Source organism: Suillus subalutaceus (genome assembly GCF_016647625.1).
Source record: "Suillus subalutaceus strain FC151 chromosome Unknown DFJ58scaffold_45, whole genome shotgun sequence".
Classification (NCBI taxonomy): Eukaryota; Fungi; Basidiomycota; class Agaricomycetes; order Boletales; family Suillaceae; genus Suillus; species Suillus subalutaceus.
The window spans coordinates 78240-100398 of NW_024540294.1; the positions used below are offsets into that span (position 1 = coordinate 78240).

Here is a 22159-nt window from a genome sequence, read left to right on the forward strand (position 1 = left end):
CAGTCTTAGGTGCCTGTCTTAAGAAGGGAGTAGATACTTCAAGCCAGTATCGTTGTTGCAATACCTTGCTTGCAAGCACTTCGGTCATGTGGGCGTACTAGAAAGAAGGCAAGTAAAGACATAGTCATATAAACAGGTTTATTCTCCACAAGGACTCGAATGTGGTTTGGAAACAGCTAATATTACACGCTGTGTTTCTCGCGGGCCACAAGTAACATGGTCAATCCATCCATGATCCCCCATCAATTGTGATCGTCTGCCCAGTGATATAGGCAGAGTCTTTGCCTGCGAGGAACGACACCATGTTCGCGATATCTTCCGGCGTTCCAATCCGCGGCAGTGCCGCGTTCGCTTGGTACTGTAAAGCAATTGAAGCAATTAAGAAACTGCACCTCGAGAGAGAAATACTGATACATACACTTTGGATTAACGTCTTGCCGTCGGGTAGTCCTACATGTTTTGCAAATTCATCGGCAGAGCCATGCACTGGATACTACGTCAGCATCTGGATAACAAAGAAAATGGGTAGTGGATGGAGGTAGGGGGCGAAGGTGGCAGAGGAAATAACATGATGGAGTAAAACATACTGAGAAGCGTATCAACTGGTCCAGGAGCGTAGGCGTTCACAGTGATGCCGTGTGATCCGAGTTCACTCGCTACAACGCAAAAAGGCTAAGATGAGATGAGACGAAATAATAAAACGACTTGAATACACACCGAGAGCCTGTGTGAAGGACCGAATGGCAGATTTCGACGCACAGTAAATACTATGGAACGGCATCCCTTTCTTCCCTGATACCGACGACGCACCTATAACAACGGTATTATCATCCAAGACAAAAGAACAAAGGGCCGTGCATACTGATGATCCTCCCGCCACGCCCCTGCTTGATCATAGCTTGCGCTGCCGCACGCAAGCAGAGGAACGTTCCGCGCACATTGGTGTTGAAGATCCCATCGAAATCGGCAAGGGTAGCTATTGGAATATGATGACATCACGAAAACGGATCAAAGACTTGGTTGGCTTACCATCAACCATAGGCTTCACAAGGATTCGTCCGGCATTCGCTACCATCTAGTATACCTTCCATCAGACAGTTTGGTAGATTGACAGCCCATGAGACACGCACGACGTCCAAACTATTAAACTCTTGCTCCGCAGCCTGCATCATGCGTTGGACCTCTTCCTCTTGTGAAATGTCACACTCCAAGACAAGACATCGCCTCCCTTTCGCTCTTACCTCATCTGCGAGGCCGTCGAGGTTCATGCGCTGTGATTTCAAGTCTGTGATGACAATGTCCAGTCCGTCCTCTGCGAGCCGCAGGGCAATGGCGCGTCCAATGCCCTGGGCTGCGCCGGTGATGAGTGCGACGTGGGGTTGGTTTGTCTGTACTGGAGCGGCGGAATCGGCCATGATTCAAGTTGCAGTAATCTGAGAACCAGGCGTCACACCTTACTTATATACTGCAGAGGGCCGAGGAGTGATGTGTCAGTGATTCTGACGAATCGGTATGATAGCTTTGTTACCGAATCACCTTTTTTCCCTTCAAGTCCTCGATTGTGAGACCTTCAACTGGTCAGGCCTGAACGTTCATGACTCAACTTCTGAGCCCAAGAGCTTCTAGCTATACAGTTTCATACTGCCGATTCAGTACCGCAAAACAAGGCAAGTTCCAAAGATGGGCAAGCACACCTTCATAGACGCCCTCTAAGCTGAAACCTGTCAGAAGGATCAGAAAGATCAGCGGCGTGCTGACCACACAAATGGACAATGGTCATGTGGTACGCAAGGACCCTGGAGTGACGACATACGCAATCACGTCCTCCGCACCAATTTCGAAGCGGGAAAAAGCCACTACCTCGTAGGAATGCGCAGTGTGCTGCTGTGCGAAGCGGATATTGTTTCAGCCGCAAACTCTGAGCTTTGGAGTTGCTGCAAAGGTAATGACGGCACGATGGGCTGCAAAATCACATTACGCGATTAATATTCATCGTTGTCAACCGTACTTATGCTTAAGTTACTTAGGTTATTCCTTCCGTCGGCTTTTGCTTGATCCTACGGAATTGCAATTGGTAGGCATTTTATGACCAAATGCAAACCAAATGACTGGCAACATGGCAGATTGAACATTTTTTTAGTTTAGCATTGACAATAGTCATCGCAACAAGGTTAGCTCACAACGAAACTTGATATAGCGATTTTTGGCTGGGGCTCTGACGGGTAGCGCTTCCCAGAGCCAGAGTTGACATTGCACAAAACCAAATGCCATGATATGCAGATAGAAAGAACAATGGTTTACCCCTGCACATCAGCAATAAACGTCTCCTGCAGCCCATCAACCTCCATCCCCGACTCAGCCTTTGTCAACTTGTTAGCGGCCCTTCGTGCGCGCTTGCGGTCTTGCTTCAGCGACCGCCTATTCATCGTGCGATTCTGGCTCCGCGCAGCGGCTTCTTCATATGCAGAAAGGTCCTTCGCGCGACGGAATCGCTTCGGTATGCGCAGTTGTACCGAGGAGTCGGTAGCCCCTGCCTGTGTGACCAGCGAGGGCGAACGAATACGCTTGCGGGATGACGGGAGTGACAGTGCGGATGCAGTCATGCCATCATCGACTATCATACCAGATTCCTGTGCAGCATTGTCATCGTTGACTTCACCGTCATCCATAGCTGCCTCCTCCTGCATCGGTGCATTTTCATTGAACGCGCCAGCGTCCGCTGTGCCAAACAAACCTGCGAGCTCAAACGGTTTGGAGAATGAATTAAGGATTTGTGCCTGCCCGACGGTTTCTGCGCCTGTTGTGGCAGAAGGCATTGACGAGGGATGAATGGTGGGCGGGACGGAGAAGTAGGGGATTTTTTGATGATTCCAATCCATGAGAACATGACGTGCGGCTGAAAGTAGGTCAGGGGTACCTCCCTGTGGATGTAATAGTTGTGTGAAGTGTCAGAATTCACAATAAAAAAGCTGACCTTGAGTAAGCGTCCGCTGTTGAGCGCAAGCATGGTGAGAAACTCCAGCGTACTTGAGAATTGAGGCAGATTATATAGTTTTTGGAGTGTCTCGTGTTCTGTCCGCGCAAGGATCTCTTCCACTGAAACAGTGAGATTAGCAATCCATCCATCAGGAACTGAATTTGTACTAAGAAACGCACCAACAGCAATGGGATCTTCTATATCCTCTACTTTGACTACATTTCGCAGGAGAATGCTGCCCTTTTGACTAGAGTCACTTGATTCATCTTCATCAAAAACTACACCAGGTGAATCGACGATTTTGATTCCTCGCTCCAGCTGCACGGATTGAAGGTCTTTCGTGTGACCTGGCTGTGCAGCCACTGCACAAGCCTGAACTCACATAGCATATAAGACATTCGGTACGAATAGTAGCAAGAAGATCTAGACCTTTGATCGCTTCAAAGAATTGATAAGGCTGCTTTTACCGACATTCGGGAAACCAACAACACCGACTGTGATACTCTGTGAACTAGGTTTGAATGCCTTAAGAAGGCGCATAAGTCCGGGTGCCGTCGTAGAGCTAAGATTAGAACGTTGATTGGAGGAAGCAGAACGGAATGGGAGTGTCGGCGTGGAATGTCGCAAGTATCGCAGCCACTGCTGAGCATTCTCTTTTTGGACCAGATCTTAGCCCACAGCACACGGTGAGGAAGAGTGCAAACACCCATTGAAACCAACATTCATACCGATTTTATTCAGCACAAACACAAGCTTCTTCCCTTCACTTTCTCTCCGTCTTACCTCTTCTTCGACCAGTCGACTCCTACATCCCTCCGGATCACGAGCATCGAGTACAAGAATGACGATGTCACTTTGATCAATTACTTTGTGTAGCATACGAACGTAGTGACGGCGAATTTGCTCCTTTGTCTTCTGTGAGGAGCCCGCATAAGATGCGGCATCCTGGTCTACAGCCTCCTGGGTCTCTGAAGCGAGAGCTGCTAGTGAAGATAGAGTAGGTTCAGTGGCCATATAGGCATCTGGATCATCGCGCGGGGTAATCGCAGGCTATGAGGTGCAGCAACTCAAGATGAAGTAGTGACAGTTAAGACGCGAATGCAACATACAGAGCTAGATTTCCGCTTCTCCGCATTCCGAACCTTTAGTTGAGGAAGCCTTGGTATTCCAGGGTCTTTCTTGAGCTCTGGTGCCCAAAATTTGGGGCTCAATCAATGTTTGTTCTTTCTGCAGTAGCTGCTGGAGAAATGGAAATGGGGACTGACTGGATTTTTGCGGTATTGATGATTTCTGGGATTCTATTGGCCATCAGATGAGAAAATATGAGCGTGGAGTGCTTTGCGTACTGTTCCTGCCCATGATAGTCGTGAATGAACTTGGTATAATTCGCAGATAGTTTTTCACCGAATGAAACAAAGATGAAAGATCGACACTTTCAAGCTCCGTGGCAAATGTAGTACGTGTAGATCTGAGCCTCTCCGAAGGTATTCAACTTGGTCAACTACGCACGACGCTCTCTTTCCATCAAGTTCCCAGTCTTTCTATGCATTACTGCATCTGATGATGCATTTCCTGTCTAAAACTATGCATGGTGAGAGCGCTCAACGCAGTGACCAGGACCATCCAAATCATTCCACTTCAAACCGCCCGCAGAATCTCCTTCTGTGACCACCCCTTGCTGCCCACACAAACCGCACCATGATACCGGTCGGCAGTTTTATTTTATTGCATCAAGGTGGCGCTTATGCAGGCTGGCTCTTCTTGCGTATGTATGGCATGTGTTATGCATGCCTCAGAAGAACCAGTCACGCATCTGATGTTACGACACACACTCAACTTCCTGACACGCCCCTGACACACTTCTTGCCAGTGGACGATTTGCAGATTGTTTTTCTATAACGACGTGACATCCCCGTCTCCACGCCTCACTGTGGAGTTGTTTTCCAGCAATTCCATGACACGCGCTCTACATTGTGGGGAATTTGCCTGTAGTTGTCGCACTGTATTGGCAAGTTGTTTGATCAAATTAAGTCGTCTTGTCCTTGAAATAAACTTTTCAGACATAAAACCCAGCACGAGGTTTTTTTTGTCAACTGACTTGGGATGCTATTGTGATATAATCACTGGACGCCCAACAACGCCGTGGACCCAATGTGGGTGCATATCGAGCGTCTCTTCCTCCACACACGGCTGCGAGTCTACTGGGCAGCCCCATATCTTGATAGAACTGTTCAACCAGCACTGGCAAACGTTTGAAAGACACGGCAGGCTGTGTATAATGTTGTTGCGGATGAGTATGTGGTCCAGGCTGTGTCATGGGCATCAAAAAACAGTCAATGGTGTGGTGTTGAAGATGCCAGCACCCTGCTGACCGTCATCAGTTGGATATATCTTGGTGAGTACAAAAAGGGTGCCACCTGATGACGCACAATTTCGAATAGCGCTACGCTTATGAGGAGCCCCTGACACGGAGTTCACTGAAGGCGGCCTGCCAACACTAGTCCCGCGTACCTATTGATCACCGGTACGCAGAATGACAAAAATTTGACATTACATCAAATTATCGACCTGTTCTGGGACCATGTGCCCACTGAATTTTGATGATTCCCTGCGAACAACATCCAAGACCTCCACCATTCTTCACGTCGCTGAACGTAGTCAAGACGGGCATCATCTAGAGCTAAATTTGAGCGCGCGTTCAGATAGCAATATCACTCGCTGCTGCGGTCGTATCATCATGTGAGGTTTTAACTGGAATCGATTCTTTTCTTGTCACGGTTGTTCGGTATGCGGATAGGCTATTGTTACAAACTAACGTCATTAAATGATTGACTAATACAAAGGTGTAGCTTGAAGAACCTGTCTGAGTTCGAATACATAGGTAACAAGATCACATATACTATCGTACCAGCGCCTCCACTTAGCTTGCCGCCTCCCTCAGTCACTCCGCGTCGAACATGAGATTTGGAGGATAGGAGGGCTCCTATTCTATGATGAGTTCAACTATCATGTGCACTGCAGCCCATTGTCCATTCATGTCTTCAGGCCGACACACGATGCAAGTACCAATGAACGGTGCTGGTCCGATCATCCGTCAACAGCGCCTATACGAGTCAACTGCTATGTAAGTAGACCCTACAATTCACGCGAGCATTGATACCTGTGAGTGATCTCCGGATGTTGTCAGGCTCCAAAATAACGAAGCGTCTGAGTGTGGTGATATCCTGGATGTATATGTGCGTCTGTTAGATTAAGACGTAATGAACTCTGATGGAAGACAGACACATATGTTCCGTATCCAGTTGGTCTGATGCTCCAAGGGCACACCTCGCGCCCACATGTGAGTGCAGCACTTCTTTTTTGCGCAGAGTTGACAGTGGCATACGAGTTGTGCGCAAAATTCCTAATGTTGTACCTGTCGTAATACCCACTGAGTTTTTCAAGTACCCACTATAGAATGTTGTTTATTTCATGTTCCTCTACATGATATGTAGGTTGGACGTACTGCAGCATTCTCTGCTCGGCCATCGTTGCTTGTTACCAGGGTAGCAGCTTTTGGGCCTTGTACAATGACAAAGTCATTTGTACTAGCATTCCTAAGAGTATAAGTCCCAGTTCGAAGGTTGCCTGGAATCGTCATCGTCGCGAAGGTGAGTGCGCAGTAAATGAACGAGTTGCGTTTATTGAAATGGGATAGGTGTAGAACTTTTGATGGCAAACCTTGCATTTACCAGGCCATTATTATAGTCAAATCGGAGTCAAGACACATATGGTCCGAGTTTGCCGACGACAGTGATATCGAGACAGTATATGAAACAGTGTTCATGGGATAATTTCGTATCCGGATTCTCAAGTTCAACGGACTTCGCATGAACTCCGCATGCACAATGGAGGATGGGCATGCGGCAGGCGGAAATGCAAAATTGGGGTGGCGCCGAGCCGCCACAGAGACTTCTGGGCATGGTGTCCGGGCTCCAGATGACACCGTGAATGTCATCGTTAATAAATGAACACAGCCTATGGGTATGTTGTTCCCTTCTGAACCAGTGGTACATGCCGGATGTGAACAGCCGGCTGTGAAGTAGGCATCACTTCTGACACCAGAAGAAAAAAAAAGAAGCAAATGGATTACCCCCATCGCAAGCACAGCCTTAAATGCATGGCGTAATCAGTATTTTAAAATTTTAATCAATCATTGAGAACACAGAAAACAATACTATCTACACAGAAATTCCGCTGAGAACTAGCTGGACGTGACCCTCAGGACTATGACCCCTCAAACCTCATACTCGGACCCCGCGCACTCCACTTCGCTACCCAGGCCCAGTGTCACAGCCCACCCAATTCCCAGCTTGCAACCTTAGGCAGACATTTTAACAAATTGCCAGTATACATGATGTTGTGGATCGTTGGTTAGTATAGCCTGTAACAGCTGATGAGTATGAGGCTGCAAGTCAAACTCAGATAGGCTTACTTTCGTGCCATCCCTGGTCTTCACGATGGTCCAATAGAGTGAGAGATCTGAATGAGGTGAAATACTAGGTACCTTGCATATTTAAAAAAACGTGTCAATGATAACTACGTCACTCACAGGTAGAAGTCACCAAAACCGCTGGCAGCAGGACGAATGAACCACGGGTATGATTCCGTCCCGGAAATGATTTCAGCGCCTGGGGTAGGAGACTCTCCCGTCTGAGCAAAAGTGTTCTGCAGGAAACTCCTGACATGATATGTGTCTTCAAGTCCGGCCAGCTTGTCCAAAACCCACTGTCAAAGAAAAGTTAGCATATAAAGGCTGACTCAGTGAAGGCTCACTGCAAGGTGTTCGAAATGGCTATCTTGGAGGACAATCAAAGTCGATGTTCTCTTGGTGTCCTTGAGAGCAACGTATTGCCCGGTAGCTATATGCCTGATGTTATATGTCGCAGTCTGAAGAGTGGCCTGATCAATCATTTTTGCCAGGTAGCATAGAATGTCGAGGGAGCTGGGTAAATAACAGGTGTATTAGCGCTGAGTGGTTGACGCGGCCGATGACCATGAGGCAAGAAGCATTCTGAGAGATAGCGCTCAGGCTATCAAGCGCCTAAATTGTGGTGCTCTCCGCGGCAGGGAAGCGGCGAAACGGGAGCTGCTGAAGACAAATGTAAGCGCCAGGTTGTAAAAGATACAGGCAGATTGCACCGCTCTTCACAGGTTCACACGCTCCTTTAGTCAGAACTCTCGTGCTGAACTCGTGCTGAGCGCTGAAGCGCTGAACCCTTATTCGACTAGCAAGCCTTCCGAGTCAGTACTTAATTGATGGCGGTTAGGTCAAAATCATCACATGCGGCGTAATCTTAAACGCACGTTTTTGTCAGTTCCGTCTCGGAAGCTTAAGATCAGCGCTTCACTATCATTCTTTGTAGTAACTTAGTATATGGCAATGACTGACCAAAAGATTGGACTGATCAGCACCGGCGCTAGTAGATGAGCCAACTAGACGCTGAACGCTGATTCACCACGCATGCGCAACACCGCCCCGTGGGACGCAACAGAAGTTTCCATGGAGTGTTTTAATTCATCCATGGGAGGCAGTGTGGAGGGGCCACTAACGGCTCCCTTCAAGGTTGAGGTTCAGAAAGCAACAAAGGAAATGATGGCGCCTTTATCTAACGTCAGGCTGACACTTAATTTCCACTAGTTATCCGATTTGGCAACCCTAGGAGGTATGCAGGGAACCATACGTTGTACCAGCGTCTGATAAACGCGAGATAGCAACTCGTTCTAAGGGGCTCTCTTAAGGTGTAGCCTTCGTCTTTTTAGCATCCTCTGTGGATTGAGCCTGCTTGATAGCTGATACCACTCGCCCGTGGAGTTCTTCATCGACTGTGGCTACAAAGCCACGATTGTCTCCCATTCCCCTCCCAAGTCCAAACCGAAGCGGAGCGCCCTCAGAATCTGTGATTTTGCCGCCCGCCTCCTCAACGAGGATGCTTCCAGGGGCATGATCCTGCAAGTCAGAGTAATGGAATGATTAGCGCTACTAAATAATTAATTGTCCAACGACTTACCCAAATTCGCTCCTCGTAAGGTTGTTTACCACCAATGGTAGGCGCCGGCATGCGAAGATACACAGCGCCCTCTCCTCTAGCAAGACAACAATATTTGGCCTGGCTGTCCATTCCCCATTCAGTCAGGTGGAGCTCGTCGGCAACCCGTTTAATCAACGGCATATTTGTGTGCTTCGGCTCTTCCGATTGTAGGACATATGACTTCTCTGGAGGAAAGTAAGGGAGTTTAATCGCACCGGTGCCAGACAAGGTGATCTGTGTAAGGAAATCAGGGGGATCATACGCACAGAATTTGAGATTACCTGAAAGGCGCCTTGTCCTCGGACCGCGACAAAGATACAGCCCTTCCCTTCATCAGGGTTTGCAGGGTATATTTGTAGATTCGGACATCCGATGACGCCCAGCACAACCTGGCTATTCACAATGAGAGACAAACAAACGGCATATTGGCCGCCACGTAAGAAGCCTTTCGTTCCATCGATAGGGTCAACTGTCCACATGCCTAAGTGCAGGTCAGAATACGAAGTTAACGACATTCAACATAGCCTCACGTTTATTTGAACCACCCGTATCACTTCCTTCGTCTATCGCCTTCAACAGGGCCTCTGAACTGTGCTCGTGATGAGAACCTAAACCCCACTGCGCTTTCTCCCCATCGATGAGATCTTCCTGCAATGCGTTGGTAGCCAAGGAAACCATTCGTTCACGCAGTCTAGCATTTGATTCTTGCCGGAGGGCATCTGCACCCTCCTCGCCGACGATAGGATCTTCGGGAAATGCATTCCTCAAGACAGTATTGATAACCGCCTGTGCAGCATAATCTCCGACTTTATAAAATTGATTAGCTCTGACCCTCAAACCTGAAAGATGGAAATTGACACCTGTCACCGGTGATTCGTCTTCCTTCTTGAGGGTATCCGTTTTGTCTCGGACTAATTGATTGAACACGGTGCAAGTCACCAGACATGCTCTTCGTACTGCTGCGATCGCAACGTGTTTCTCGATTGAGAATGCCTCGGGAGATGTAAGAGACATTGATAGTAGACGTCTTGGGTTGTTTCTGAAATGAGCGTTCAGGTGCTTGCTAGCATGGTGCAACAACATGCAGGTCACCTGGACCGTCATCGCGTCATCATCAGATCGTGGGATCAATCAAGAACATTGATCATCACTTGCAATTGCAGTAGCCTGCTGTTAATTCCAGCTTCAACATTGCGGGATTCTATCGATATTCTGTTCGAACTTTGCATTGAATCTTTCTATCTTTTCCTTTTCTTCAAATCAGAGCTTTGCGCAAGAGTCGCAGGGAATCCTAATGAGGTACTACTTCGGACGGTACTAGTACACTTGCCCCGACATGTGCGGCCTCACTGTTGCTTTGGGGTTTGGCTCCGGTTTCTTAACGAAATCGCATCCAATCAGCCTCTTGTGCTCTATTGTGAGTACAAGAACGAGAGCTTCCAAGTTCCGCCTGGCATTAAGTGCCTTGGGAGCCCGAAACCGGTTCAAACCCAGACAAGCGCGTCTGAGTCTCGAAGTTGGCACTAGCAGGACACGTTTTCACGAGCATCAGATGGTTCTACTAGTAGAGCCAGCAACATCAATACCGATCAATCATCCTGCTTAGCATACAGGCGCCTACTTATATCCAAGGGCCAAAACCACATGTGTATTCTTCGAAGCAGATGCGCACCGTGACAACGTGAGTTTATTATAAAGTTTGAGAACTAACATCAGACTAGACTCCCCTAGGCTGCCGGCAGACCGTAAGCCAATGAGACTGTCATTCACGATGCGAGAAGTGGCATGAATTCGGTATTATGCACTGATCCCAAAAAAAAAAGTTGGATTCGGTTGGAGGGTACGTTATCCCTGCGGAGTCGGCCCCGAACTCTGCGTGTAAGATTGCAATTTTGATTTTGCGGCGAAGTACCGTATGCCGTCGACGCGGCGGCTTAGGATCCGGCATATTCTGTCGTCTCGCGTTGCACCCACCCTGAACCCGGTGGACCACCGGGTTCAGACACGCCTGGTATTGCAGCCTACCCGAAGTTATTTGGATGACACTTCACTCCCATGCCTTCGTCATGCTGGGAAACCATCACATTCAGTTAGGTCTCGATTCATGCTAGTCTGTTTTAGTCGCCCAACTCAAGTTCATTCTCTCCTGCAGTGAAACCAGCTCGGCGCTTGACCTGTATTCATATTCACCCCATTTCCGTCTAATCGGAAAAGACCTTGATGCTCCTAAGCCGAGTTTGTGTCATGCACTTCTTGCTGCCGTTGGGCAGCCACGAGTTTTCTATTTTTCTGTCCTACGACCGGTACACCGGTGATCGTTGCTGGCTAACATTATGCCGGTTTAGCCATATCATGACCCGTTTCTAATTTTTGGAGGCTCGCATATTTCAGATGGGTTTTTGCAAGCTAGCATGTATCTGTGACGCTGCACAATCGTCCAGGACAAGTCGAAACTTTACGGCTAGATCTTTGACATGCCTTACTGAAGGTTCTAGATCAAGTAGCTATCTTATGTGCTAATTCTCGGCGACTTCTGTGCGCATATATTTGTCATTTCATTTACCGCGCATACATTTTTATCCTTCCTCCCTCCGAAGCGCAGCAAGGAAATAGCGATGCTTGTGAAGTAGAGGAAGGTCCGTGTCCTCGAGGTCGGAGCAGAAGAGCAAGGACTGACATTCCATTATGGCAGTTACTAGGAAGTTATTGTCATAACCAAGGTCTTTCGGAAACCAGCCCCGTGGTGCGTATCACCGATCTGATCGATCTCCGAAACCTAAATTGAAATGCAAGTTGCTAGTGACCTCAATTTTTGGCCCTCTATGTTGGGAAGGGTGATCATGCAGTGAATGTTTACCATTCCTGTCGTGGTACTGGCGCCGAAGTCTTTTTGTGCCCTGCTTCTTGCTCCCATCGGTAGCCACGGAATTCAGTATAATGATAGACCCGCGGATGTACGGGAGCCCACAATCTGGTGCAGTGACACAATGGAACGATATCATGGAGATGCAGACGTTCACTAGTCTCGAGTTCGCTAGCCAGTTAAACACGTGGCGAGTAGTGCTTTCGTTGCGCAACTGCGGACGGTTGCAAGTGTTGGGGTGGCAGATGCATGTACCAGGGCGATCACGCGCAGGTCCTCCTGGAGTGCCAGGGTCCCTGCCCTGCAGTGGCTGGAGTCCTGGCTCATATGTTGTATATCCTCCTGGATAGATAAAGCCGCAACCAACATATAACTCAACGTCTCCTTGTCACTTCCCTGCACACATTTGTGGCCTCCAAGAGACCATGACTGGTATGTCTGTGCGAGCTACCGTTGACGTCCTTATGGTGATCCCGGTGTTAACGTTCCAGTGGAACACCTGATCATCCACTGTCGTCTGCGCAGCATGCAGCAATACGTGCTCTTCTTGCACTCGTGTTACCCCCAGGCCAATTGGAAAGGGTCTGTGTGCAATTGGATCCTGTGCTCCGTGGATTTCATCAGTGCTTTGACGGTTGTGGGAGTTTGTTTTATCTTCCATAGATGCACGAAGCCCTTCGAATCGGGATACATGCTAACGATACTTTCTGCCCTGATGTCACAGTTCATGACGGCGGTGGAATAAAATTAGGGAATGGGAGCTATCGCACGATTCCAGTGCACGTCACGACGACATCCGTCCGCTTCTCCCCATTCACCAGCTGGCGTAAGTACTCCATCTGGTAGTAGATCTTCTCACCAACAAAATATCCTTCCTGCTTGAGATATTCCACCACTACATTCTCGAGCTCATACATCTCTGTCGTGCACACACCCATGTCATGTACTATAGCACGAGCGTCACGGTGGGAGGGTGTGTTATGCTTGCGATACGATGCTTCGAAAGGCTCAGACAAAACATGATTAGGACTATCGAGTCTGGAACACTTCCGAAAGCCTTATGTAAATACGAGACCAATTCTCTATAGTCTAAGTCCAAATGAGGTCGTCGGACCGGCAACCAAGTGGAGCCGTGTTGACGGACATTAATCTTCCCAGACCTGGCAGGCCTCTTCTAGGCCCGTACGTCTCTTGCTTCGCACTGGAGTTGTCCGTAGGATTTAGAAATGCCTTCAGATTCAAACATCCAGATTCCAAACCTCCTTGTGCCGACAACCGATGTCGTTTTACATAATCGAACATTATTTTCACACTCCGCCTGTCACAAATCACTCGTTCCAAACTCCCGGAGTCTGAACAAGGGGCCTTCTAGCTTCAAAATGGCTTTCAAATATAGATTTCGTAGTCCGCGACACCGGCGGCAGTCTGACACGTGATCAGGGAACTCACTCATGGCGGCAAGGTAAGACGCTCCGAGTCGAACTCTAAGATGTCAAACTAATCATTTACCAGGAGAACCATTAATGCACTGAGGGCCGGGCCCGATGAAAAACTTACCATTTACCAGATGCACTTAGGATCGGGCCTGCTGTGTTGCAAACCCAGCATCAAGAATATAGTAAAAACCTTCTGCATCAAAGCCCATTGTGGTGATGAATGTCCAGTCATTTCGTGCATGGTAAACTATCTGCCATGGAGTAGCAATGGATGGACTCGGTAGTAGGTCACTCCGCACGAGATATGTGCGATATAGAGGTCTGCGTTCGGTGCGTCTTTGTCGGGCTTCGTCAGCGCCTGCAATTATTAAGGCTCCCACACAGCGACTCGCTGGAGTAATTCCTGGTCGGGGTACGTTTCATCCTCCAGAATATCGTGCTGGATCCGTACTCATCCATGTGTATAAGTGCTCGTCTCGCTGTTTCAGTCATAATTGAAGATATATTTCTCTTCCGATTTTCAGACTTTGCCGAAACTCCACCGATAAGGTTTACAAAGAAATCCACGACTTCGAAATTCAAATCCTACGGGAAATTAACCACTATCAAGAAGGAACGATTATCCTCCCTCTAATGTTTGGTTTGACTACGCCAGCTTCTTGAGGTCAATGTATCTGTTTCCAGAGCTTTGCCTCTGTCCTCCCTCCATTGAAATTATTTACTCCTGCAGTGCTGTTGAGTAAATTCGGTGCTCCCTCACCGCGCGTCCCAGGTCTCGGCCCTGCCTGCGTCGATAATGTATCCTACGTCATATGACGTGGCACAGGTTCGTTCTCGACCTCTGCGTTGTCCATTCATGATACGCAATCAACTCTGCTTATCAACCTTGTGACTCCTTCCTTGCTGGCATTCCTGTCATGGGACGTATCATCTGCCCACAAAGAATTTCAGAACTTCAGAAGACACGCATATTTTTGGCGGACAGCTTATCTGAGGAGCTACTTCCGGTACATATATCGCAACTTCAGTGTGTCAACTTTGCTATCTCCCTCTCCCCAGTCATAATAATGGCTACAATGTCCTTCAAAGAGAAAATCAAAGGCATAGGGGGTGACGCTTCATACGAGGCAAAGGCTCGCGTCTTACGAGAACAGCTTGAAGCTAAGATTCCAGCGGGTCTCAAACTTCCTCCAGCAATTCTCGAGGACCCACCTCTTGATACCACTCACATCCCTGAGACGTGTGGCTTGCTTAATGCCCAAGAGTTGGCTATCACTGAACTAGATGCAACCGCTGTGTGCCAAAAGATTGCTGCAGGCGAGCTGACAGCAGTCGAGGCTGTCACTGCCTTTGGAAAGCGCGCAGCTATCGCTCATCAGCTCACAGCTTGTCTTGTGGACTTCTTCCTCGATGAAGGTATAAAACAGGCGCAGCAGCTGGATGAGTACTTCCAAAGAGAAGGCAAGGTCATTGGGCCATTTCATGGATTACCAATTTCAGTCAAAGTTAGTCTACCATTACTTGCAATCATCTATATTTAATTCCCAATTTCCTCAGGGCCATTACCCAGTCAAGGGGACTGTTGGATGCGGAGGCTTTCTCGTGGATATGGAAACTTCGACGGAAGACTGCGATATGACAAGCATTCTGCGTTCGTTAGGTGCAGGTATGTGATTGATCCATGCTTCAACACACTGTCGGTCGAATATTTTCGCAGTCTTCTATGTCAAGACGAATCAGCCACAGTCCATAATGCACCTGGAGTCTATGTCTACCTACGGTCGAGTGGTATGTCGTCTCTTGAATATAAAGTATTTCTCGGCTCAAGTCTATTAGTTGAACCCCCACAATACGGACCTTACTCCGGGAGGATCTTCCGGTGGCGAATCAGCCCTTATCGCCATGAAGGGCTCTTGCATGGGTCTTGGCACGTAAGTCCGTTTCCTACACGTGACATGGAAACTGATGTATTACCAATGAAGCGATGGCGGGGGATCCATTCGAGGCCCGGCCGCTCATTGTGGTATATATGGAATCCGTCCGTCCTCTCGAACAACGCCCACCTATGGACTTCTGTGGTAGTGAGTATACCAAGCTCTGACATGGAGTCGTGTTGATAACCACTATAGTCAACATGGCCAGGACGGAGTCTTTTCTTCTACAGGCCCGATGTGTCGCTCAGCACGAGACATGCGACTCTTCCTCGAAGCTGTTCTTGGGGCCAATCCTGCACTTCGGGACCCAGATGTTTTGCCTATTCCACTGAAAGTGCCAGATCTGACCCAGAAGAAACTGCGTGTGGGAATCATGATGCACGATGGGGTCGTAATGCCTCATCCTCCAACTGTCCGAGCACTGAATTTGGCGAAAGCAAAGCTCGAGGCATCTTCAGAGGTCGAGGTGGTAGACTACATCCCGTATGACCATGACCGTGGATACAGCATAATTGTGAGTCTGGTGGTCTTTTGGGTTTACATAATGCAACTCATCATGATGTGTTCCTAGCGCGAGCTCTACTATGAGGATGGAGGAGCCACGATCCGACGTCTTCTAGAGGAGGGTGGAGAAGAGATGCATCCACTGACAGAATGGGTAATCAGTCCACCATACGTGAAGAATCATGATGCCGCGGAAATTTGGAAGGTAATAGGTTCTGCTGTCTATATACACGGGCGCTGACCTTGACCAGCTACGTGATCGACGTGATAACTACCGGCGGGAGTACTCTGATCACTGGTGGTCCCAAAACGTCGACGTCGTCGTATGCCCACCCTACCAAGGTACAGCCAGCCGCCACGACACTGCAAAGTATTGGGGGTGCGTAACAATATGTTGCAGGATGCCGGGCAATCTAACAACTCATATCTTAGCTACACGGCCATCTGGAATTTGCTAGACTACCCAGGGGCAGTCTTCCCGACAGGTCTCGTCGCTGACCCAGCTGTTGACATATATCAGGAGACACCTAGCCCGATGAGTGCGGCGGACGAGTATAACATCTCCTTGTGTTAGTCGGGCTCTTACAGGTTGGATGGCATGAGCTGACTATTGCGTACAGATGATGCAACGATATTCAAAGGGGCTCCGGTGTCGCTACAGACCGTGAGCAGAAGATTCAACGACGGTTTGGTGCTGGCTGCACAGGATGTAATTGAACGCATCATCAAGTCTTAGGGGTGTCGCCATTGTTACACTGAAAGCACCATACGAGTTTTTGGATCCTGTATGTATCAGTATCGTTTAAGCGCTAAGGTTGTTCGAATCAGGACTGTCTATGCCAAACACATATTATTGGTGTCGCTCAGTCTTTCCTGCAGTGATTGTGCCCAGAGCCAACCCAGAGCGCACTCATACAGATACTAGAGGATACACGAGTCTGATAATATTTATAATTCCTACGATGCGGTAAGTACTAGTATCTATCTCCGACGTTACAGTACTGTCCTCCATGTACATGGGTAATTTAAATTACAATCCTGTTAGAGGATCGCCAAACCCAACCACTTTCCCAAGTCCTTCACCAACGTTGCCCGCAGTGCCTTCACCACCATCGGGGGGCTCTTTAATGCGAGTCCTCAAGAAGAACCTTCATCGCCTCACTAGTAGCCTGAGGCGCAAGACTAGACAGTGTCGCAGGTGGCACAAATGGTTTGACAGCCGAAGCTAGGTCTGTTGCGTAGATTCCGAGCGCAGATGCAAGCTGACTGAGATGCCCCTCAAGATCCCCCGTCGCTTCCTGACCTCTCCACTGGTCGCGATTCAATCCATCATGTTGCCTCCCAATTCGTCCAATAAACATTCCCCACCACCCGACTTCCTCTTTCCAGTGCTTGAGCCCCACAGCTGTGGTATACGTATACCACGCTGTGGAGAGAAGGGCTATTGTCACCAAGGTGTATATGAAGTAACGTAGAGGTGTTGTATTTCCCGGTAGGGAGACAGGCGTCAATATCTCTTTGTGTGGTCGTGAAGGCGGTAAGTCTGAGTGGTTGACATGGTCAGACCCTTCGGACATAGAGCCCGGCAGATGTTTCTCTTTAGCCAGAGAATTGGGCGTTTCATGCGATGCTTTTGAAGTATTTCTGTGGTCCCTTTTAGATCTTTTTCTGGTGGACATCGCGATCCTTAAGGAGGGATGTGAGAGGTATTTTCCTGCAACCGTCAAGGTTAGCGCGACACCAAGACCTTCTGTTGTACAAACCTACCAAAATTTAGCCTGAGCTCGAGAGAGAAGTGGTAATAGGAGTGCTGAGGATCCGGGACAATATTGGGAGCTACTTAAGATAAATGGAGACTTTAGGGTGCATGATGTCACCATGGCGTACTTTGCTACTTACTCCAACGTACAGCCACTTCAATCCAGCCACAACTAGTATTTGTACATGTTGAATTCTAAAGCTCTCCATCATGCATCAAGCAACCTTCACGTGTTGTACTAGTACTCAACCAGTGCATTCTCAGTACTCAGTCCTCGTCGCAGGTCGAAGATCTTGGTGGACGACTCGGTCCTTTATTATCATACATTCAATTCATGCCTTGACTAATACATTCTACTTTGTAGCCTACTAGTACTACCTCCTTGTTACTCACTCAGTGGTCGGGACTATCCGATTCCGCCGAGCGTTGATAGTACATTTTCATTAACCGTTCCGTATCACACAGCTAGCCGACAACGCATCTAGTATCGACAGAGCCACCTGATGACGCGGACGCGTGGTCACCTGTTTGTTGCGTTAAAAAAAAAGAGTCTCCAAAACTCACGCCAGCATTACGGTACATACGTCACACACAATGGCCCATCAGTGCCTCGTGCCCGAGCACCCGGAAAAGATGCAAACTTATCACCGAAGATCACGAGATGTACATATTTAGCTATGTTTTTTTTAGCCGTGAAAACTTCGGCCAACGGCCTGCAAACACATCATATCAGATCGTTTCATGTCTAATTTCAGTCTCTAGGATCCACGTCAAGAATCTGAATATTTTAATGACTCAATCATCGTATATAAAATAACACTTGGAGCTTGTCGTGTGCAGGTCCCTCACTCCTACCTCTCGTTCCTGGACCATCCCCAGGGTACTGGCACAATCTCTCTCGAAGTGGGATACAACAAATGATAATAGAGCGAACATACCAAGTTTGTACGCAACCCGAATTGCATAGTAACTAGCTTGTACTACAAATATCCTTCATCCGGATATTAAAAAAAAAAGAACAATTGTCTTCTTTCAGGCTGCTCCGTTCAGAGACCACTACCGACGGATCTTAGTCACCAGGCGGCCAGCTCACGGAACGACGTTGTCGAATGAACGTTCATACCGCCCACTGCTCATACTACAATCTAATTTGTCAAGACTGTGAGTAATGGACCATGAGAGGCCGAGAGGCTATTCCCGATGCCTGTAAAGTCGACGGCCTCCCAGGCAGACCCAGGCTCCATCAAGTCGTTTGCACGTATACTTAATTTTGGCACCCTTCATATATCAGCGCCCGTTGTCCGTCGCAAGGGCTACTATACGTAATTCTGATTGTTGCTCGCAGAAGTTCAGTGTATTAAAGGGCCTGTATCTAAAGAACTACGGACTCCTGAGCACCTGACATCCCCGTCATCACCTCACTGTAGAGTCTAGACCACCCTAGCGCCAGCGTTCGCTGGCAAATGTTTGCATTGTAACCTCGGTCGTAACATCTCTGTTCGTCAAGTATCGTAATTAGATTGTTAAGAAACATCGTCTTGACACGTCCGTAGTGGCTCGGGCATCATATGAAACAAAAAAGCGGGAAAAAAAGTTCTGGTAACATCGAGATCAAGTGATATCAGCCAAGTCCGGTATATTAAATGGCATGCACAGGATATAAGAAAAAACACCAGCGTATTGGTGCTATCTCTGTCGATCAGTGCGAAATTCTACTGAAGAGGGAAGAAAAATGTCAAGGTATGCTATGCGTGGAAAAGGTTGCAATGTACAAGGATATAGCGTGACCAGGAATAAAAGCATCATCGAGCATGCCGCAGGTGCAACCAAAGATAAGAGAAAAGGAAACAAAAGGACCAGCGATCGGAGGGCGGAAATCCTAGGCCAAGAGTTTCACGGCAAACCCAACGAATGCTGCACCTGCAGCAAGCATTCCCAAATCGTCAAATGAGGTTCTGTCCGCAGCACCAGTGGTATTGGTTTTCCCAGAGGTTCCAGAAGACCCTGTTGAACTGGAAGACCCATCTGTGGGGTTTGAAGCGCTACCAGTGACTGTTGTCGTGCCGCTGATATCTGGACAAGTGTCAATATAGATGTGACAAAATAATATTGGTCGTACATTGTTCAAACGATGGTAGGGAGTAGTTAGTTTCGACGTATGGCTGAGTTTGATTTGTAGCAACACCCATGGGAACGAGGTACTTGAATGCAGCTTTCAGCTGGGTGTAGAACTTCACAGCCTCGGACATGGTAAAGTTGTTTAGCTCGTGTGTGAGCATGATAGTACCTCCCTGTAAGCAGTGTCAATCCTTGATGGATGGTGATAGGAGTAGGGAAGGCATTTACGGTAGCAAATGTGCCATTTTGTGCACGAGCAATGAGATTCTCATAATTCTGGTCGACATCAGCATCCGTAATATTACCAGTGCCTGCACGCCAATCGTTGGAGTCATATTGCCAAATAATCGTGCGCAAGCCTAGTGCATGGCCAACGGCCCGGACCCGATCGTCGACATCGCCGAAGGGAGGCTTTGAATGTATTAGACAGTTGTACGCTTGGCAATAATTAGGCTTACCCTCCAGCACGTAGGCGTCACGCCGACAACCAACTTGATCGCTTGCATCTATAAGTCAAAGTCAATAAATTTCTGACTGTGCTCGGTCAAAAATCTCACAGCTAAGAAGAGGTCATTAGAGTGAAAGGTAAGGGGATGATGCTGGACGACGTACCATAGTAAAACTCCGCGAAGAGTTGCGTGTTGGTCAAAGAGGTCACTATAGAGTGATATGATCAACCACCTGAGCATGTTCGTTCCCATGTAGCACTTACTATATTTGTGCGACCAAGTGTCTGCGCCAGTATGACATCAATGCGTGATCACGACGGCGAGCGTGCAAATACTCACGAACACAAATTTCATGACCATCAGCGAGAGCGCGCTGCGCCTCGAGAGGCCAGTCCATGACATTACTGCCAATATAGAACATGGCTAGATTGCAATAAGGATACTTACAATAAAGTTGAAAATTGACGTACTGGCTTTCTGGTTATTTTGCGACAAATAGTCGTAGAACACATTGTGGGAGCAATTAGGTCCATCGTCGAAACCATAACCTAGAGTGTCAGGCTGGACAAAGTCAATTATCGGACTACGATGGGATAGGAAAACATACCTCTGGGACGGCAGCCAGATCCGGAGGCAATCCAGCCAATTTTGGAGTAGTGCATTGGTCATACGTCCACCAGCAATCTGGGTCAGACGAAGAGTACGAATAGTTGCTGAAATCACCCATAAGGGAGGCAGGCTGCGTGCCCTTAGGCTGAATATTTGGGATCTGGCTCTCGATGGACTGGTACTTGGCTTGAGCATTCGTGTCGGTGCTGAGAATGTCTGCGACTGTCCAGATAGCCGGGAACTGGTTCGCAGCGAGAGCAGCAGTGACGGGCGCGTAGGAATATGCCGTGCATTCTTCATTCGGGTCTGAGTTGATGAATGATCAGCGTGATTTTTCAACATGGCAAAAGAATTGTTGGTCAGGCAGGAAATATGAAGTACGTGATCCAAAAATTCAGGGCCAAGAGTAACCGAAGCTATTATCGGCCATCCTGTGATCAGAGATATATATATCGAAAGGATGAACGCAAATAGCAATGGGGTTTCACCAACGTCATCATATCCGCATGGAAGGCCGAAGCGTTCCTCGGATCCCTCTTATTCGGAGGGTTGCATGGTGATGTTGTATTCCAGTGCAAAAGGGCATGTTCAATCGAACATGCCCACTCGAATGGAGCGACGTCCACTGCTTTGCATGAATATGACGATCCAGAGAATGCGCACTGGCCTCGCCAATATATATATATCCTCATTTCGACCCACTTTGGCTAATGCCTGTAACTCGCACACACGAATAATATTTTAAACCTCACCAGTGATCTGCGCCTCGCCCTGTTCAGTGGTACGGTCCTGCGCACTGGCAGACGAAGTAAAGAGTGTGGTTGCAATGAGAGCTGAGGAGACTGCTGCCTGTGAAATAAAGAGCGACGAGAAACGCATGCTGATGAAATTGGGTGGTTGGAAGATATTTGGAGAAGGAGAAAATTAAGAGTTGTCGGTTCGCAAAACTGGCAGGAGTTTAAACTTGGCAGTAAGGATATTTTATCTCAGTGAAAACTGAATCTGCTGGGAAAATGTATGAGCTGTACAGGTGTGATGAACACCGTGTTACAGAAATTTCGATGGTGGGAGGAGAAACGACACCCGGGTGCAAAAAACACGCAGAAAATGGTATATATAGCTACCAGCCGACAGTGGTGCCGTTCACGGTATGTGTGTTCGAACTTCGTAAAGGCTCCGGCTAAAAATAAACTATCCTTAATAAAAATGGCCAGCTCGTGGCCTGATATATTTAAATACAAGCCGCACTATGTCCAACTTGAGTAAATATTGTTGTACCGATTAAGAGGGGACATAGAATCTCAAAGGATGAACTCTGAGAGTGCCCGTCCCATCAGGCCAACAATTTAAAGAATGTTTGAGCCAAGTCATAGAAAATCCTCAAACATAAATCTAAAACAGGCACCTATATGGATAATAATATCAACTTTTAGAAGTCA

At 48.0% G+C, this 22159-nt stretch overlaps 9 protein-coding genes across 9 annotated transcripts; 1 reads left to right on the plus strand and 8 right to left on the minus strand.

Moving 5' to 3' along the window:
- Nucleotides 1-220: 220 nt before the first annotated feature.
- Nucleotides 221-1415, minus strand: DFJ58DRAFT_840930 (NAD(P)-binding protein; the record flags this gene model as incomplete). The annotated part of the gene is made up of 7 exons (XM_041392658.1): nucleotides 221-358; nucleotides 419-486; nucleotides 588-656; nucleotides 718-810; nucleotides 863-976; nucleotides 1030-1075; nucleotides 1131-1415. 7 exons carry the CDS (start codon nucleotides 1413-1415, stop codon nucleotides 221-223), a joined length of 813 nt encoding a protein of 270 aa, XP_041244466.1.
- A 709-nt stretch (nucleotides 1416-2124) lies between these two features.
- DFJ58DRAFT_785016 (P-loop containing nucleoside triphosphate hydrolase protein) lies at nucleotides 2125-4424 on the minus strand. The gene is made up of 8 exons (XM_041390008.1): nucleotides 4324-4424; nucleotides 4243-4275; nucleotides 4087-4163; nucleotides 3706-4027; nucleotides 3407-3645; nucleotides 3157-3349; nucleotides 2975-3096; nucleotides 2125-2921 (listed from the first exon to the last, which is right to left on the minus strand). Exons 1-8 carry the CDS (start codon nucleotides 4334-4336, stop codon nucleotides 2298-2300), a joined length of 1623 nt encoding a protein of 540 aa, XP_041244467.1. The 5' UTR covers nucleotides 4337-4424; the 3' UTR covers nucleotides 2125-2297.
- Nucleotides 4425-5728: 1304 nt separating this feature from the next.
- On the minus strand, nucleotides 5729-7081 carry DFJ58DRAFT_785026 (uncharacterized protein). The gene is made up of 4 exons (XM_041390009.1): nucleotides 6483-7081; nucleotides 6261-6427; nucleotides 6138-6201; nucleotides 5729-6081 (listed from the first exon to the last, which is right to left on the minus strand). The coding sequence occupies exons 1-4, from the start codon at nucleotides 6702-6704 to the stop codon at nucleotides 6019-6021; spliced, it is 516 nt and encodes a 171-aa protein (XP_041244468.1). The 5' UTR covers nucleotides 6705-7081; the 3' UTR covers nucleotides 5729-6018.
- Nucleotides 7082-7148: 67 nt separating this feature from the next.
- On the minus strand, nucleotides 7149-8139 carry DFJ58DRAFT_344621 (uncharacterized protein). Its single transcript, XM_041379951.1, has 4 exons — nucleotides 7793-8139; nucleotides 7569-7744; nucleotides 7452-7515; nucleotides 7149-7400 (listed from the first exon to the last, which is right to left on the minus strand). Exons 1-4 carry the CDS (start codon nucleotides 7928-7930, stop codon nucleotides 7338-7340), a joined length of 441 nt encoding a protein of 146 aa, XP_041244469.1. The 5' UTR covers nucleotides 7931-8139; the 3' UTR covers nucleotides 7149-7337.
- Nucleotides 8140-8511: 372 nt separating this feature from the next.
- Nucleotides 8512-10155, minus strand: DFJ58DRAFT_785036 (3',5'-bisphosphate nucleotidase; the record flags this gene model as incomplete). The annotated part of the gene is made up of 5 exons (XM_041390010.1): nucleotides 8512-8966; nucleotides 9028-9282; nucleotides 9330-9529; nucleotides 9579-9854; nucleotides 9909-10155. The coding sequence occupies 5 exons, from the start codon at nucleotides 10150-10152 to the stop codon at nucleotides 8754-8756; spliced, it is 1188 nt and encodes a 395-aa protein (XP_041244470.1). The 3' UTR covers nucleotides 8512-8753.
- A 1398-nt stretch (nucleotides 10156-11553) lies between these two features.
- On the minus strand, nucleotides 11554-13213 carry DFJ58DRAFT_879897 (uncharacterized protein; the record flags this gene model as incomplete). The annotated part of the gene is made up of 7 exons (XM_041394517.1): nucleotides 11554-11720; nucleotides 11765-11824; nucleotides 11853-12125; nucleotides 12167-12307; nucleotides 12363-12605; nucleotides 12682-12857; nucleotides 13072-13213. 7 exons carry the CDS (start codon nucleotides 13211-13213, stop codon nucleotides 11625-11627), a joined length of 1131 nt encoding a protein of 376 aa, XP_041244471.1. The 3' UTR covers nucleotides 11554-11624.
- A 1210-nt stretch (nucleotides 13214-14423) lies between these two features.
- Nucleotides 14424-16521, plus strand: DFJ58DRAFT_659673 (amidase signature domain-containing protein; the record flags this gene model as incomplete). The annotated part of the gene is made up of 10 exons (XM_041382100.1): nucleotides 14424-14852; nucleotides 14905-15013; nucleotides 15065-15135; nucleotides 15184-15278; nucleotides 15330-15428; nucleotides 15477-15795; nucleotides 15853-15990; nucleotides 16037-16164; nucleotides 16218-16354; nucleotides 16406-16521. 10 exons carry the CDS (start codon nucleotides 14424-14426, stop codon nucleotides 16519-16521), a joined length of 1641 nt encoding a protein of 546 aa, XP_041244472.1.
- A 194-nt stretch (nucleotides 16522-16715) lies between these two features.
- DFJ58DRAFT_344686 (uncharacterized protein) lies at nucleotides 16716-17678 on the minus strand. Its single transcript, XM_041379952.1, has 2 exons — nucleotides 17553-17678; nucleotides 16716-17499 (listed from the first exon to the last, which is right to left on the minus strand). The coding sequence occupies exon 2, from the start codon at nucleotides 17462-17464 to the stop codon at nucleotides 16910-16912; it is 555 nt and encodes a 184-aa protein (XP_041244473.1). The 5' UTR covers nucleotides 17465-17499; nucleotides 17553-17678; the 3' UTR covers nucleotides 16716-16909.
- A 1499-nt stretch (nucleotides 17679-19177) lies between these two features.
- DFJ58DRAFT_879903 (carbohydrate esterase family 4 protein) lies at nucleotides 19178-21599 on the minus strand (the record flags this gene model as incomplete). Its single annotated transcript, XM_041394519.1, has 11 exons — nucleotides 19178-19617; nucleotides 19664-19835; nucleotides 19891-20073; nucleotides 20121-20168; nucleotides 20220-20221; nucleotides 20275-20319; nucleotides 20375-20395; nucleotides 20451-20534; nucleotides 20582-20672; nucleotides 20719-21026; nucleotides 21473-21599. The coding sequence occupies 11 exons, from the start codon at nucleotides 21597-21599 to the stop codon at nucleotides 19424-19426; spliced, it is 1275 nt and encodes a 424-aa protein (XP_041244474.1). The 3' UTR covers nucleotides 19178-19423.
- Nucleotides 21600-22159: the final 560 nt, after the last annotated feature.